This window comes from Oreochromis niloticus, linkage group LG7 (genome assembly GCF_001858045.2).
Source record: "Oreochromis niloticus isolate F11D_XX linkage group LG7, O_niloticus_UMD_NMBU, whole genome shotgun sequence".
Lineage (NCBI taxonomy): Eukaryota > Metazoa > Chordata > Actinopteri > Cichliformes > Cichlidae > Oreochromis > Oreochromis niloticus.
The window spans coordinates 14,496,442-14,512,863 of record NC_031972.2 but is presented as its reverse complement, the minus strand read 5'-3'; the positions used below and the strand labels follow the sequence as shown (position 1 = coordinate 14,512,863).

Below are 16,422 nucleotides of genomic sequence, written 5' to 3'. Positions count from 1 at the left end.
GAGCAAGAGCAGAGTATCTCTAACTCATTCACTCACACACACACACACACACACACACAGTGCATCAGAGTCGAGACACACGTCAGATACGAAGGTACATTATTTCCAGCACATGAGGGATGACAAATGATACCTCAGTGGAAAATGATTGGCTGTGAGTCACACAGCCTACAAAAGACAGGAACGTGAAATCTAGAGAAAAGCTAAAAAGCACGTGGAGAAGTCCAGCTGTTTAAATTCTAAACGCCAGCATGTGAGCATGCATTTAGCGTATGTGCTTTGCAAGTGTAGGTGCATGCAAAGTGTTTTGAATGCGTTTGGAAATAATGAGGGTACGCGCTATCACCATGGTAACTTTGCCAGTGCTTCAAAACAAGTTGCTGTGCCTGCAGCCAGATCACATCCTGTTGTCATTTTCTGGAAATTACCTGTTTTGCTAGCTGTCACTAATGGTTATAACTACATATTTACACATTTCAAGTTATTTATCTAGCTGTCAAATGTGGATTTTAAACAGGAGTTTGATGAAAAAATGAAGACGTGGAACACAAAGAAACAACTGAATGAACTTTTATAAAGGTTTGCCTTAGCATAATCAGCCTTTCTCTCATATTTCTTACACATAAAAATCAGAGTGGGAAGGTGTAGAGCAGCAGACAGCGCGATAAGCCACAGTCAGACAGGACAGGGCGTGGTAACAGACCTGGTTGAGGCTATGTGTCAGACTCTACGGGAGACCGTGTGTATATCGAGACACAAGTCGAGACAGTGTGTGTTCCGACAGATACAGAAGGTTCTCTGCTCGCTGGACCTACCTTATGGAAACTTCGCTTCAAGGCATGGCATAAAATAAATTTACAAACACACACATACACACAAAAGAATTGTTAGCTGTTTCCAGCTAAACAAGAAGTTGCCATAGATGCACTTCCTGCACCACCTCGAGAATCATCGCTAAAAAAGGAAGCTGGTATCAGAATAAACAAACACAATCACCACTAAAATAGTGGGATTTTAAGCTGCTGTTCTCTGCTACTGGTAGAGGCTGAACAGTTGAGAGGAAGCCAATATGTTGTATCCCTATACTTTATGACGGAGAATCCACAACAGGGAAGTCTGTCAGTGTGTGCGAGGGGCGGGGGTCCCTCAAAGAACCTTAACTGTCTTTGTGGATATCTGGGCTGCAAATCCAAACCCCTAATTCAGGGATTTGTTTGCCAGAGGTGGAGAGAGAACACTTAGAGGTTTGCTCCAGCTGTGCTTAAAACCACAAAACCCCAGCTCGACAAACAGCAGCTCTTTTGCATTAAGGGCATTGCATGACCGACAAAAGCATCTAATGGAATGAACTATCAAAATACATGTCTGTGACATATTTAGCTAACTTAGCTGCAGAATACTGATGTCGACAGGTCAAAATATACATGACTTCTCTTTCTCTGCCTCTCCTACCACCATGCCACCACCTATCTGTTCACCCCGAACCTCCTCACAGGGCAACATTTTTCACTATGACTAAAATGCAAACTAAGCTGTGGTTGGGACATTTCATCTGGGTACCTATTAAACTGTGCATGTATTTTGCAGCAAATGTAATAACATAAGTGTCTAAGTGGCTATACTCTATATCTTACTAAGAACACTAAGCTCTGTAAAACTATGAGTCATTACTTTTTTGTACTTTTTGGAAGAAAAGTACCTGTTATAGAAAGACACTGACAAGATCATCTTTCAGCTTTTCCTATTCTGAATTCTTCATTTCTGTACAACTGAGACACAAGTAAGTAAAAAAGCGAGCCAAGTTCACCCAAATGATCCACAGGAGAAGGACTAGGAGAGGACTAAAGCACAGTTAAATGATATGCAATGTGAGAGATTGTATAGAGATATGCATAGATTGTATAGAGATTGTATAGAGATATGCAAGAGATTGCATACAAAATACAATCTATTTTGTATCTATTTGTATCTAAATCTAAATCTATTGTATTTAAATACAAGAGATTGTATTTAAATAAAAGGGTAATATCGGTGGTATTAATGGGCTTGTCCAGTTAACTACAGTTCATACACTACACTGCATACATATGTACCTATAATCTAAGTTTAAGACTATTTTGTGAAGATTCTGGCATATTATGACACAGTTTATGTGCCCACTTTACAAACAGGCTAAACTCAAATAAAGTGAAAATCTTTTCATTTGCTGAATCGTGTGTAATTTATGAATTTTGTGTGACTATAAAGGTAACTCTAAAATGAGTACAGCAAACTCCTGCTTCAACAATAGATTCTTGAGCTGTTGTGCCGGGTCTTTCCAGCTGAGTTCAGTGCTCACTTAAGCTGATTGTAGTTCTCTGGCTGCATGTCCAGAGTGCAGAAAGGCTCTTTATTCCAGCCTATATTTGCATAATAATCAGGTCTGAACTGTGTCAACTGTGAGCCTCAGCTCTGCTCCAACAGCTGATGAAGCAGCAGGAACATGCGCTGCTGACCCATGATGCCTTGCGGGCGTGGGAGCTGTGTGGGTCTGAGATTTTGAGGGCTCCTTTAATTGGACATGACAACAGGAAATGACATCAGCTACGGGCCCAGGGGACTGTGGGCTGCAAGTTCTGAGAATCGGATGATCGCTCCTTGTGATGATTTATTGAACAGGACATATAATCTCTAAAACAGCACACTACTTATTTAGTTTTTTACAGTCAAAAAGCAAAAACAAACCTACATGTATAAACCGAAAGACTTTTTATACAAAACAAAAATCTTTGGTGGCTGTTCTTCATAGATAATTCAGACTTGTTGCTGCTATCAGCTTTGTTTAGCAGCAGATCACTGTGCTGCTGGGACAATGCCAGCTTCTTTGCACAGTTCCTGGCATCAAGAACGTCATCAGTCAGTCTTTGCTGTCTTTTAGGCTCATTGGAACGAGGACTCAGGATTGGGGCATAAAAGGGGGAATACGTGGAAAAGAAAATCGTGAAAAAAAGGTTGCTAGGTGGGAGGGTGAGAAGGCCAGGCAGTCGTGTTAAGCATGAAGGGTACAGGGCAAGCTCATTGGATATGAGGTGACACAACACATACCTTTTCCACGTCAGCCTTAGTCACGTTAATGTCAGCATCCATCTTCTCAAAGTACTGCTGTGCTCTTTCTGCCTCTTTACACTCCCTCTCAAACCGTTTTTTACTCTGAAATAAGACAGTTTAATGATTTAATAAGATCACACACATTACATCAGTCAATTCTTGCCACGAGCTATAGCAGTACGCTATATTACTTGACTTTTAAATAAGCACAGTAACGGACGTCATAATGTGTACGTGTACGTCAAATACATTTAAGGCCTGGCATTGTGTGCAGCAGAGGTCAGTTTATGTCAACTGACACAGGAACAGGGTTTGTTAAAGTCTGCAGTCTGCAGATTAAACAAATATTCATAGTGGTCATTTGTGTACAGAAAAACAAGCATTCATCCAACCCTCTTTCGACCCCTCTAACTGAACAATCAGTGTTTGTTGGGCTAGTGTGCACTCTGAACTATGCCTATCTGCCTCACATACAATGGTATCCATTGAGTGCACAGAGAAGTTTGAGGAGGACAAGGCATCTCTCTCACACGCTTTCTCCCCCCCGTCAAAGGGGCCAGCCAGAGATAAGAAGTAGTGTTCTGTGCAATTTCTCTTCGAGCTTCTTTACTAAAGCAAATACAAACAGAAATCCTGGACCTGCACTTTTTCAACAGGAGAAACAATGTACTTAAAATCTGGCCAGCAGCTGATATTTACATTATACTTCAGTGTTTCAGTCTTCAGTACTAGGTGCACCTCAGGCAGTGTGTGTATCAATCAGTTCATCTGATGTCATTATTATTATTTACAGTGTGTGACTTCTGTCCCCCTCACCGCATGTAACAGAAAATGTACACTGAGATTTTAGGACATAACAGGAGGTTCTTCTGTACAAGGACCTCTGCTGATTTACATTTTTCCCACTAACACCTCATGTCTGGCAGTTTTTTCATAATGATGTGCTTTATGTATTTTAGTTTATTACTGCTGACTGGTAGCAACTCTTCGCCTGGGAAATAACTGGAATGATCTACAATGCCTGGAGCAAATCGTTCATAAACAAACAGTTATTTGTTTGTTCAAAGAAGTATTGCTTTTTTTGCTTTTTTTTCATCTTGGGGTTAGGCTGCCACTAAAATCTGAAGTGCCTCTGGCTCCCTAGCCAAGAGAAACTGACAAGCCATCCAGAAAAAATGGTTTATTTTAGTCATTTATAATTTCATAATGTTATATTTGCAAATGATGCAAGCTCAGTATATATTTGTGGCAACTAGTGCACTACTGTGGAACTGCACGTAAATAGGTTAACTTACCGCTTCCAGCTGTTTCCACGAGCTTTCAATGTGCTGCTGTGCCTTACGCCCATCATGGAAGTGCTGCAAGAGATGACAGAAAAAGTACAGAATTGTTAAATTCTCTCATTTTATTTATGAGCTCAAGGGATTTAAAATCAGGTGAACCTGTCTTTGATATAGTAGGGTTTACAAATTAGATGAGGTAATCATTAACTACTATGATTAGTTCCTACACTGTGGCAGTGAAGTATTAGTGTCAACTGAGGAAGCAGTGCAAATTCAGATGGACACTATATTGTACATATTCTAAAAATTACGACCATAGAACCCACGAGCTTAGTGCTCAGAGATATATTCAAGCGTGAGCAGGAGGCTAAAAGTCTGTTTGATGAAAGGTTAACCACCAGCTCACCACAAGTGTACCAACACTGCTACAGAGAAAGTGTGTTACAGTGACAAAAAAAGGTTAACTGAGTAAAATCATTAAAATAAAACCCAGTCAAAGATACTGTACACAGTTGTTTTCACAAAGCACTAAAGTCACGCCATGCTCATAGCAGAGCTGTGCACCAAAGCTTTCTGTTTTTAAAAAGCAGTCCTCTCTGCTCTATGTTGAGGGTCATGCAAATACAGAATGCATATTATTTGATAAAACTTACTAAATCCTACTTTTTTCTTAACAGAAATGGCTAAAATATATATATATATCTATAAGACAAAGAAGTTATAAACAGCTTATTAGAAAGCATGTTGAAAGAAACTACTAAAAGCATGAATCTGCTGTTGGATGAGGGAAATTCTGTTGGTTAACCAGTGCAATACTGTGACCTACAAACAATATTAATGATTAGTCTGATGATCCCCCTTTTCTCTGGTGCTTTGTAGGGGTTGATATTTTTACTTCAGTGTGACAGCTCTGATGTCTGATTAAGCGGTAATCATGTTGGTATTCCCCTAACTGTTTTAGAGCCATTAGCAGGTAAAATTTGTACTTTCCCAAAACAACCAAGTATTAATAAACACGATAGTAACAGCCAGAGCAAAGTGGGCAGAATAAGAAACAGATAGGCTAACTGATGAAGTTCTAAAATAGCAGCTGAAGCAACAAAGTAGAAATTTACAGAGAACAAGGCATGAATTAAATCATAGAAACTATTTAGACACAAACACGCAATGAAGGATTTTGGCAATGTCAACTGTAGCATATTGGAGAGGACTAGGTGGCAGCTGCTAGTCTAAACTTGTACAGCAAATACGCTGTGCTTTTTGTACATGGCCTCACTTAGCCTACTAACGTGGACTTGGCCCAGAGACAGAACACATCCCTCTACAGCTCTCTGTGTGGATCACAGCCAAATCCCCTGAAACTGGAAACACAGGGGTACAATCTAAACTTTTTCTTTTTTTTAATAGATTGCGATTAGCTATAAAGCATGCAAATACTTCTTTAACTGCTGACAGAAAGATTAATCTGCACAGGACTTCAAAAAGAATCAAATGAAAATGAAAAAGGCACCAGGACTTGACTATTAATGCGGTATCCCATAGTAACGCAGACTGCGGAAGCTGGGATCAGTAGCTGAGTTGAATATCGATGCTGCTATTCAATAACGGCTATTATAAAGAACAGAAAGCTGCTGTTTGTACTCTGCTGGTATTTCAATGCTTGGGAAGCACAAGGAAGTCAGTATTCTGATTAAATAAGCAAGAGATGTGAAATTACAACTGATGCAGGAGGCTTAAAAGTTCATCTTACTTGAATGACATGAGAGTAGTAAGTGAGAATGCAACCTGGTGTACCTCAGGCATTCACACTTCCCATTTCCCAAAGTTTCGAGGGAAGCTGAGTAAAATAAGGAACTGTTCCAGTGTTTCAGAGGAAGTATTTGAGCGTTACAAAAAAAAAAAAACAGGACATTGTGGAACTGCTAAAGTCAGCTCCCAACAATGCAACATTTAACTAGCCTTTTTTTTTTTTTTTTTTTTTTTTTTTAAATCTGCTAACCAGGACCTGCAGGTAACTGTTTAATAACACCAACTTTTCAATGATGTACTCTGAAAGTAATTCTTGGTAATTGATAAGTGAACGTGAAGCCTCTCCACACAACACACCTCACAGACCGTATGACATCACTGTTACTATGGAGAATTCGTTCAACCAAATATTTACCTCTATAACCACATTTATAAAAAAGAAATCTGCATATCATCTGGTTTAAAAAAAAACATAAATATCTATGGAGATAAACAGAGTGCAATAAACAGCTCCATCAGATTTACAAGATCTGCTGGAGGATGAAGATTTACTGACTACAGGGACAAATGGGGTTGTTTTACTTTCAAACACAATAAAAAGAGCCATCAGCCACCTGACAGACACATATACAGCGATCAGAGCAGATGCTCTGCTGTACTGGTTTCTCAGTGTTTAAATTAACAGACCCTAGTGATACAAATATCCCTTGTAGCCCATTCAGAACTCAATGAGCATGTCATCTTTTTTCCATTCATGCTAATCAATAACAGCATGTGACTGCAGTGACATTTGAGAGCAGTTCAGTGACCTCAAGCCATTTCCATTACCAGAACAAGTGAGAGAAAAAGGCCTAAAAAGTTCTTGACCGAGAATTCATCCTTTTGCTGCATTCATATTTAAAGTGTAATAAAAGTGAGATTGGAAAATATGAGATCAAAGATCAAAGTTGAATATTCACTTAATAATGGAAAGTAGGAATGCTTTTTCATGACTGTGACACATCCTTCATAAATAAAGGAATTCCTCATGCTGCGACACAGACTCTCTAATGCCATCCAGGTACCATAGCACTGACAAAGATACGAGGCATCTAAGGACATAGATTTGGGTTTTCACAACCATGATCCTTTGGACGCTCTCTCTCTCTTACATACCTCTTTTTACTGGCATCCTTTTCCAGACTGAGCTGAGTGTGATGTGCACTCACAGGCTGCCATATCCACTGTAAAAATCTGTATTCTCTGACACGTAAAAGAGAAAACCTCTTTACTGCTTAGCATGTGCATCTTTAAGCACACATGAGTCAAGATGTGGGCATGCACATCTGTGCATATGCAGCAGTTAACTGATATATTACTCATTCGTTGACTTGACTTGGGTCATAGGAATGTGAACCTGCAGCCTCATACAGCTGTCAGCATGCATATAATCATTAGGCACTGGAAATAGCCACAAGTTGTAGGAGTTCTACAGACGACAGAGATGATTAAACCCTATGAAAGCTCCACTGGGACGTTTCTCCTCATGTTGAATCCATTAGGCAACAGTTCAGACCTAGTGGTACTGCAGTGTTTGTTTATACTGAAGTCATTCTGGATTGATACATGCATGCAGAGACTACTGGAAGATCCAACGATCAATTCTCCCTCTCACCTTCCTATTTGCTTTTCCACTCAACACAAGAAGGCATTTGAGGACAGCCCAGAGTGATGATTTCTCTTTCTTGTCTGCCTCAACGAGAACAACAAGGATGATATTTTCTGGCACAAAAGTCTATTGCTTTTCCACTAAATGCAATGCAATTTTTTCTGGTCTTTGTAGCTAAATGAGCTAGTGTCTTTCTTTTTTTTAATTTTCTACCTGGCTGAATATGTCACATACTTATATAAAAAAGGGAACCTATGATGAGTTATAGGAAGTCTTGCACAGTCTTAGGGTCTTCGGCAGTCTTCATTAGAGAGGCCAGTTAAGCCTTGTGGTCAGAGACCTGGTAAGGACAGCAGTATGCTGACTGAACACCTTATTATGATTCCTCAGCACAAACAGTCCAGTGAGACTTAAAGAGTCTTCATCCCATATTAACCCTGCCCCCTCTACAACATTTCATATTACACTTTAAGGCATTAAGCAATGCAAAAACAAGAAAGTATGTTGTCATAACTGTGAAATATTTTAAATATTTCTTACTGTGCTTACAACAACTTTAGTCCAACATATAAAATGTGATTCTACCTTTGTAAAAACAACTAGATTTGCTATGTTAAACCTTTTAGGAGAACATTGCTGGCCACCTCTTATGCCACCCCGAGCTGAGTTTAGCAAGCGATTCACTCAAGGAGTCAGCAAAGGGGAAGTGTAGAAAGTTACAAAACAAGTCTATATGAGAACTTAATGAGGATTTTTTTTCATTTCCGGGTTTGTAATGTGGCTTTTACCTGCGCAATAAGCTTCCTATAAACCCTGGAGGGCCAGCCTCAGCCTCTAATCCCACTGTCTGGGTCTGCCTACACGGCTTTGTCTAACACAAACAAAATGCTGCAGAGGGGACACTGAGTAGTGCTTACAAATAAGGGAAAAAACTGACAAGTGAATGATAGGAAGCTGGGGTCATAAGGCTTTACAAACAACACCCAAGATATCACTTTCTCTGGTAGTGCTATGTTTTTCTGTAGCTGGAAATTTGCTTTTGTCAGCAGGCTTTTCAACACTTAAAATAAGCCAAAGTCACACCCCAGTACTCACGAGTTGTATGAATGTGCCTTTGAATCTCAATGCAAAATCATTTAGATGAATGAAAGCTTAACAGGTTAAATTTACTCCACAAGGACACTGTACAAAACATGAGAAACTCAATGAATTTAGATGAAATGATCCTCTGCACAGAACAAGCTATCTGTTCTGTACAGGGGATATAGCACAGCCATAAAACTTGTTTTATGGCTGTGCTATGAAGGGGAACCTCCAATACTAGCTAACTGAAGAAATACTGCTTTAGGCTTCTTTAGTCAAGACACATGACTAAAGAAAAGAATGGGTAAAAAGGATGACAAAGGATCAAAAAGGGACAAACAGATATATTTAAGAATTAAATAGAGTAGAAAAAGAGGAACTGTGCAGAGAGATGAGAAGGAACAGTGGTGTCAAAGTGACATTCTGCAGCCTGCGAGCAGCAGGAGTCTCTCTAATCAACCTTTACAACAAGAGACAAATCTGAAGTCTGTATGTGATCTTTGCTGTGTGAAGCAGGCTAAACCAAAGTAACAAATGAATTGGGGGTGTATGATTTCTCTTTGCAAATACGGGAAATTCCCGTTTTTTTCTGTAGCATCTCCATCTAAAACTTAGCTTAAAATTCATTATGATCACTAATGATGTGGTCCATAGACTAAATGTAGGAGCCTTGATGTCTGTGCCTGTGTGAATGAAAACGCAATCTAAAAAAAGGTCACTGAGCCTTTGAGCAGCACTCTGGTTTTGGGTTTCCACTCAAGTTCCCCCAGCAGGACTTCCAAGACAAAAGAGTTCATGAAAGACTTTCAGAAAACTTTCCCAGGTGGCTAGCTCTCATCCTCTCTCTTGCTTTCTGCTCTTCTACCACCTTTATGAATTTGATTTCTATGTGTCACACAATGCAAGTGCACCACTCTTTCTAATCACTTTATAATGGTAATGATAAAAGTGACTTAAATGTTTAAGAATAGCATGTGGTGTACCGATATTTAGTTGGTTTAAAAGAAGGAATAAGTGTGTAATGACAGAGAGACGAAGTGTTCTATAAAAAGGACTCACTCAGTCACGTTTTGCTCTTCTGGTGAGCCTTTGGGTGTATCTATATTTACTCTGTGATGACCTCAGTTCATGGAGAACAGAACATGCAAAGGAAAAGCACTGCTAAAAAGCCCATTGTGTCTGTTTTCCTTAAACATATCTTATTGTCTGAAGTCAAAGTTTGTTTTTTATGGCATAGGAACAGAGGAATAGAAGAAACAGAAATCAAATACTGAAAAAAAGAAAATAACCAAAGATCTGATATCAAAAACTCTCACCGATTTTCTCTCAGTCTTGAGTTCTTGTAGGTAGCGCGTAAGTTCGGTGATGATATGAGATGTCAGGTCCTCAGAAATAACCTCGTGTTGACCTGCATAATCATTTAACTCGTTCAGTGTTGTTAGGAAGGCTCGACAGAAGGTGTACCTAGTGGGGACAGGAAATGAAGTCAGAGGAAAGACATGGCTACAAAAAACATAAATAATAGTGCTGCTTTGGATTTGGGATTGAGGTCGTTCTCTTTCAAAAATGAGAACAAGTAAAAGGAATAGTTTGATTTTTTTTAAATACAGGGTTAATGAGAGGATACCACTCTCAAATCTGCCAATTATATACAAGACTACAGCAAAAAATTAACAAATCTCCATTTAAATGATGCTTTAAGTGTATCATTTATATACGTTGTCTTTTTTATGATTTTATATGTTTATATTAAATGTTTCCAGTGATTTCTAGTCATAAAAAATTACTGGCTCTTCTGTCCACCACAAAACATTAAAATTTTTTGATCTCAGCATTCCTTTTACTTCATATGCAGCATCATTTAACTTACTTGCTCTCTTCTTCTTCTTTGGAGTTCTTCTTGGGCTGATATTTCTTTGATAGATTCCTGTAAAGAAAAAGATTCCAGTCAGATATTCCTTACTGGAACTTTACAAAGAGCCCCATCTTCAGACCAGTAGTGTACCACTGCCATTATATTTCCCTGACACGGCCCTTATGGACCTGCCAAAGGATCATTCAAGTACACCATTGAATCCAGCAGAGTGCTTTCTGCTCCTGCTGCTACAGTCTCTCACTTCAGGTCATAAATCATTGCCCTTAAGGAGCATGCATGCAGAGCCAGTCACCAGAATAAAGCTGTTCTAAAGCAGCCATTACCCTTGTTTTGACTCTGGCTGTATGTTAGCAGTATGTGAGTAGAGCATTGCAGAGAGGGGGAGGGAAAATGAGACATACAGTGAACAGGGATGCGTAAAGATGAAATAAAACATGGTTGTAACTATAGGTGCATGGTTAGTTTTGTGTGTGGAACACAAATAACAACCTTTAATGTCACTATAGCAGCATTTATCACTGTCTTTCACGCAGCCCAGCAACATGATGCACTGCAGGCAAGGTGCATCATGTCACTCGTTTCATAAAGACACTGTGGCAGACTCATCACCAGCCAACTGGGACTCTGTCAGCAAATCATAATAACATACTCAATGTTCTGATGGATTTGGGAACTCTGTGTGCTTGCACCTTTAGGATCCGTTGTCTAATTTAGAGGAACTGTTGTCGAATTAAAAATGAATATCCAAGCTGTGGACTAACAAAAAAAAGACCACAAATATGTTAACTGATTCAGAGAAAAGACATAAAAAAGAGAAAGTGAAATTTTCCAGTCTAATGTCATAAACCTTTGGCGACATTAACGTCCAAATTATTACACCATGTCAATGTCAACTGATGCAAAGACCTGACTACAGTCATTGGTGACTGTGTTTGATCTGGGATTACAGCAGTTTATTCAGTGATGGGACCTAAATGCCTCAGCTTGCACAAGAGCTTGCTTAATTCATGCCGAAATAAATAATAAATGTATTAAGAAAGATATAATGTGGGTCTGCATGAACTCCATCCAGCTCTCTCATGCCCACATCCCCCACACGACTTCCGAGTGGTGTTTGCACTGTTGCTAGGCAGATCTATGCGCCTATCTCTCTCTCCTTTTCACCCAACCTCTAATTATAGTCCTAGCTCCCACTCACTCATTCATTCACTTACAGCCAGAAGCCACGTGTCAGACTGTATGTGTCCCACTCAACTCAGCAACATATTTAGCAAATGCGTTGAAACTAGGGTAACAACTAGCTTTAAATGAGGATGGTTAAATGGAGTTGGGGGGCAACTCCATATTTTACTGGACAGTTACTGAGGCAAAATCTCTGAAGCAGTTGATAACATTTTCTCCCTCTACCAGTGTGTTTTCAGCAAGATTTTATTCCCACTTTGATTTGGATTATTCCAGACTGGACTCTAGGGGAGAGGAGGGTGGGGCATTAATGCATTGCCCCTGCAATGACTACACTGAAGCATTGTGCATGTTTACACCAATTCAGGGAAAGAGGATTATTCGTGGATTAGTGCAGTGTGGTTGGTGTGGTGATGAAATGGTGTAAAGTAGATTTATAGCCATACATGGCATTCAGGTCTTTAGAAATGCAAAGTGTTTCATGTTTCACATAGCATTTGTTGCAACTGTATTAAAACTGTGGCCTCACTTATTGATGATTCCTCCCATAACTGGCCCATTTCTGCAGGCTTACTGATCTGACAAACATTTTCTTTGTTCACCCAGATATAACATTTGAATTAGGTTTTTTTTTAATTAAAAAAATGATTCATATGCATATAATTTTATGTCTCTATGTAAAAGGTGACCCAGCAAGTTAAACCATAACTATAAACTTGCACAAGGTTAAGCAATGTCTTTAAATACACCTGTGCATTTCCTGTTGTGACTTGTCAAGTTGTCTACTGTGATGAAAGACGTTACCTCTGAGCCTGAAAAATCTGCCCAACAACACAGCTGAGAGAAAGGAGGACTAGATCAACGGATTAGCTCCATTATTTTATTAGATTTAAGAGCTCTGCATTTTTTTTAGTATGAGTGTGCCCAATAGATTATACCTGATGTCACAAATGAAGTTGATTACAGAGGGTAATTAGTCCTGAGGTATGGCCAAGTAGCACCACAACAAAGAACCAGTGTGTTGAAAACAATAGAAAACTCAATGAGTCGCAAAACCTCTGTCTTAATGTCCTAACTATCTCATTTTAGCTTTTCTGTCAAGCATGTCGATATGCACATATATGTGTATGTGTGTATGAGTGTGCTATATAACAGCAAGCCCTGAAAACATTGGACCATCTGGAGAGCCTCCGGTTCAATAAACCTACTATAGCTAGATGAGTGGAACACACAGAGACAGATGCTAGTAACTAACAGAATTATTGGATATCTATATTTGTTTACATACAAGCCCACCTTATTTACTAATGAAGTGCTTTAATTTAACTAATTTTATTTAACTAAGGCGATGTATTTTACATGCCATTAAAATGATCCAGACAAAAAAAGAGGACCTTAAATAGTTAAAGTTCAACATTATTTCTTAGCAGATTTGCAGAAAGAAAAAAACAGAACAAAATTAATAGTTAGGAAAACTACATGCACCAATTAAAAAACATCTCTGTTTGCATGTGTCCTTATTTAGGTCTGAAAAGTTAATGAATACAGAGATATGTAGATAATGCATGCATATAAACACAGACAGATAGTCCTATTATCTCAAGCTGACTTAATTATCAAGAAACAGGCATTGCAAGGTCTGCATACAGGATCACAGGGCGGGTTACAGAGGCTTTCATTGTGAATACTGGAATGGTAGTGGCTAGATTCTGTGAAACTGGGGGTTGGGGGTCAATACTTATAGCATTAGCCATATTGCCTGGCCTCTTTAAAGACGAGGATTGTGGATTTGGGGGGTATCTCCCACTGTGCATGGATGCAAGAGGTCTTGTGAGGCGCATCCTGTCAATGCAGGACCAAATACACTCCCACTACTTCCCCTGAAAAAAATAAGTGACTGCAGCAAAACACAGTGGAGGGGGCGGGACCGACACTTGTGATTGGAGGGGGAAAAAATCTGGGTCAGACCTGGGGTTGATAATGCTGATACCTAGTAATCTCTATGGAAACACAAGCTTCACCCCCTTCCCCCACAACCTGACTTCCTCTTGCCTGAAACTGAAGCTAGCAACACAATCAGACAGCACGCAGGATAGAGTGCAAAGCAGCAGACAGACTCTTCACAGACAAAAAGGATGGAGGGGAATAGACAACCTCTTCCGCTTTGCATGTTTGGTTCTGCAGTTACATAAGGTAATTCTACTTCCTTGCAGGCAAACAACAACACTGCTGTGAAAATAAGAGAATTTCTTGATAACTTGTATTCCAATGCACGGTTTCCCACATGGGATTGTTCATTTAGTCTCCTCTTCCTATGGGAGGCCAGAGGTCAAGGTCAGCTTCAAAATGTGGTGTTTAAGATTCAGTCTCAAGGGCACTTCGGTAGGTCAAATCCTGCTGTAGAGTGTCTGTTTCTGTGTGTGTCTTTTTTATCTATGTCATCAAGAGGAAAACATTCACCATTATTACAACTGCTTCTGCAACCCACAATGAGATTCTGAGTAAACTTAAAATACTCACCTAATCTGTTTTGCATAGTTGGTTTCAATTTCTGATCTCTCCTTGACAAATTTGGTGTACTTTTCCACAAACTCGATCCCCCACTGTGTATGCTTTTCCAAGTTGTCAAACTGATCCTGCAGAAAAGAAGAAGACGGTGATTACATCATTCAAGAAGGAAAATAAAGCACTGTGTAATGCCATTTACACTGTAATAAGAAAGTTAAGCATTACAAACGATTCAGTCAGTTCAATGAGGGCACTGCAAGGGACCTATTGTCGATCTTTTGCTCACTTACTCTGGCCCACGTGCATTTTTACCAAAGACCTTTGCAGTTGAGCACTGCTCATACTAATCATTAAGTTTCTTAAAATCTAACTTCTTTGTAGACTACTGCTCATCTGGCTTCCCACAGGGCACGCATTGGTTTACTCTCAGTAATTGAACTCAAACAAACCTAAATTGTGATTTAAACTCTTCAAAGGAAGTGTTTCCTGGAATAAGCCTGCAACTGTCCTCCTGACACCAGAGTCATTTTCCAGCAAGTTTCCCCTTGCTACTCTTAATTTAATTTCAAATTGTGGTCTGTCACAGAGAAAAAGTAGAGCTCATAGTAAAAACAGGCAGCAGCAGCAGCAGCAGCAATCCTCACTACTGATAACCAAACACAGCTGTTCAGACTGAACTCATTCTTCATGATTCGTTCATGACTTGTGAGGAAAAAATGAGCCTTTAGTTGGCTGAGGTCACGTCTTGAAATTCATCACTTCAAAAAAGAAAAGCTTTCATCTGGAATATCGATTTACATACGTGCAAAGTTTCACTAACAATCGTATGCTTAATTCCAAGAAAATTACAAAATAATTCCAAAGGTGAACAACAAAAAAGACACGGACAACCTTAGTGCGGCTCCAACAATCTCCCATCCTCTCTTCTAACATGTCGGTAGTCTTCCTGAGTGCAGATAATTGCTCTTAAGCACAGTGCGAAAAGTTCTTTCTAATTCTCTAAGCAAACCATGCAGGGCACTTTAGAACGGCTTTAAACATCCTCCACAAAGAGCGCATTCACAGGAAGTGGTTGTGGTGATGAAAAGTTTAAGAGGTGTAGTGTAGCCTATGAGAAGTTGTGTTAAACTGGCTTTTTTGTTAGAAGTGCAAAACATTCAAACACTTCAGGAAAATATATTTCTAGCTTTACTGAAGCCACAAAATGTTGTCTAGAGTGTGATAAAAAATTTTCTTGCACACCTTTGAACAAGCCTTCACACATTTAACTGGTACTCTAGCAAAATATAATGGAGTGAGAAGGGTGGGGGTGAGGGGTAGCGGTGCACTCTGCATTGTTAGTCAGTTTCAATCACTCCTCATCAACGAGCCACTCAGCACAAGATGAAATCAACAGATTTACACATTTTATTGAAATTAAACTCTGCCTCATCAATCCTACAGTCTTTACTTTCAGACACCCATCCACTGCTTGCTGTTATCGCCCAAGCACATGCTCACTCTGAGATGCCATGTTCCAATTAAAGCAATTAACAATATTTACTTCATTATGAAAACTATTACAGACATCCAGCATTCAGGGCACAAAACAGAAAACAATAAGCACACATAGCTCCACCCACATCATGCACACAAAACCCTCCTCTCCTCCTCTGCACACATAACTCAGATTACCCTTTTTTGCAGGGGCACCATCTTATCCACTGTGTCTCGTCGTGGAATAATTCAAAAATATCCAAATCCAGAAAATGTCCATCCAATGTCCTCCAAATTAGAGCACCAAAAAGCTGTGGTTAATCTGGAGAGGGCATCCACAAGACCATGCTCTAGATAGCCACAGTTAAAGGGGTAACGTCATGGGGAACAATGAACCCCCACTTCTACACAATAACAACAGAAACTGGCCAGTTCAAGCAAGTAATTCCTGATTATCCAGAAACAGCAAGAATGTGAAAGACCAGGGGAGGAACTCGCGCAGCAGTAGCTCACTCAAGTGCACGCTCTGA

The 16,422-nt window shown here is 39.6% G+C and overlaps 1 protein-coding gene across 1 annotated transcript in view; it reads right to left on the bottom strand.

Moving 5' to 3' along the window:
* fnbp1b (formin binding protein 1b) overlaps positions 1 to 15,461 on the bottom strand; it is a 33,786-nt gene extending 18,325 nt beyond the window's left edge. Inside the window, 6 exon segments of the mRNA XM_013274042.3 lie at positions 3,085 to 3,189; positions 4,383 to 4,445; positions 10,167 to 10,314; positions 10,721 to 10,777; positions 14,429 to 14,544; positions 15,308 to 15,461. Coding sequence (XP_013129496.2) covers positions 3,085 to 3,189; positions 4,383 to 4,445; positions 10,167 to 10,314; positions 10,721 to 10,777; positions 14,429 to 14,544; positions 15,308 to 15,349 — 531 coding nt within the window. The 5' untranslated portion in view covers positions 15,350 to 15,461.
* Between the last annotated feature and the right edge of the window lie 961 nt (positions 15,462 to 16,422).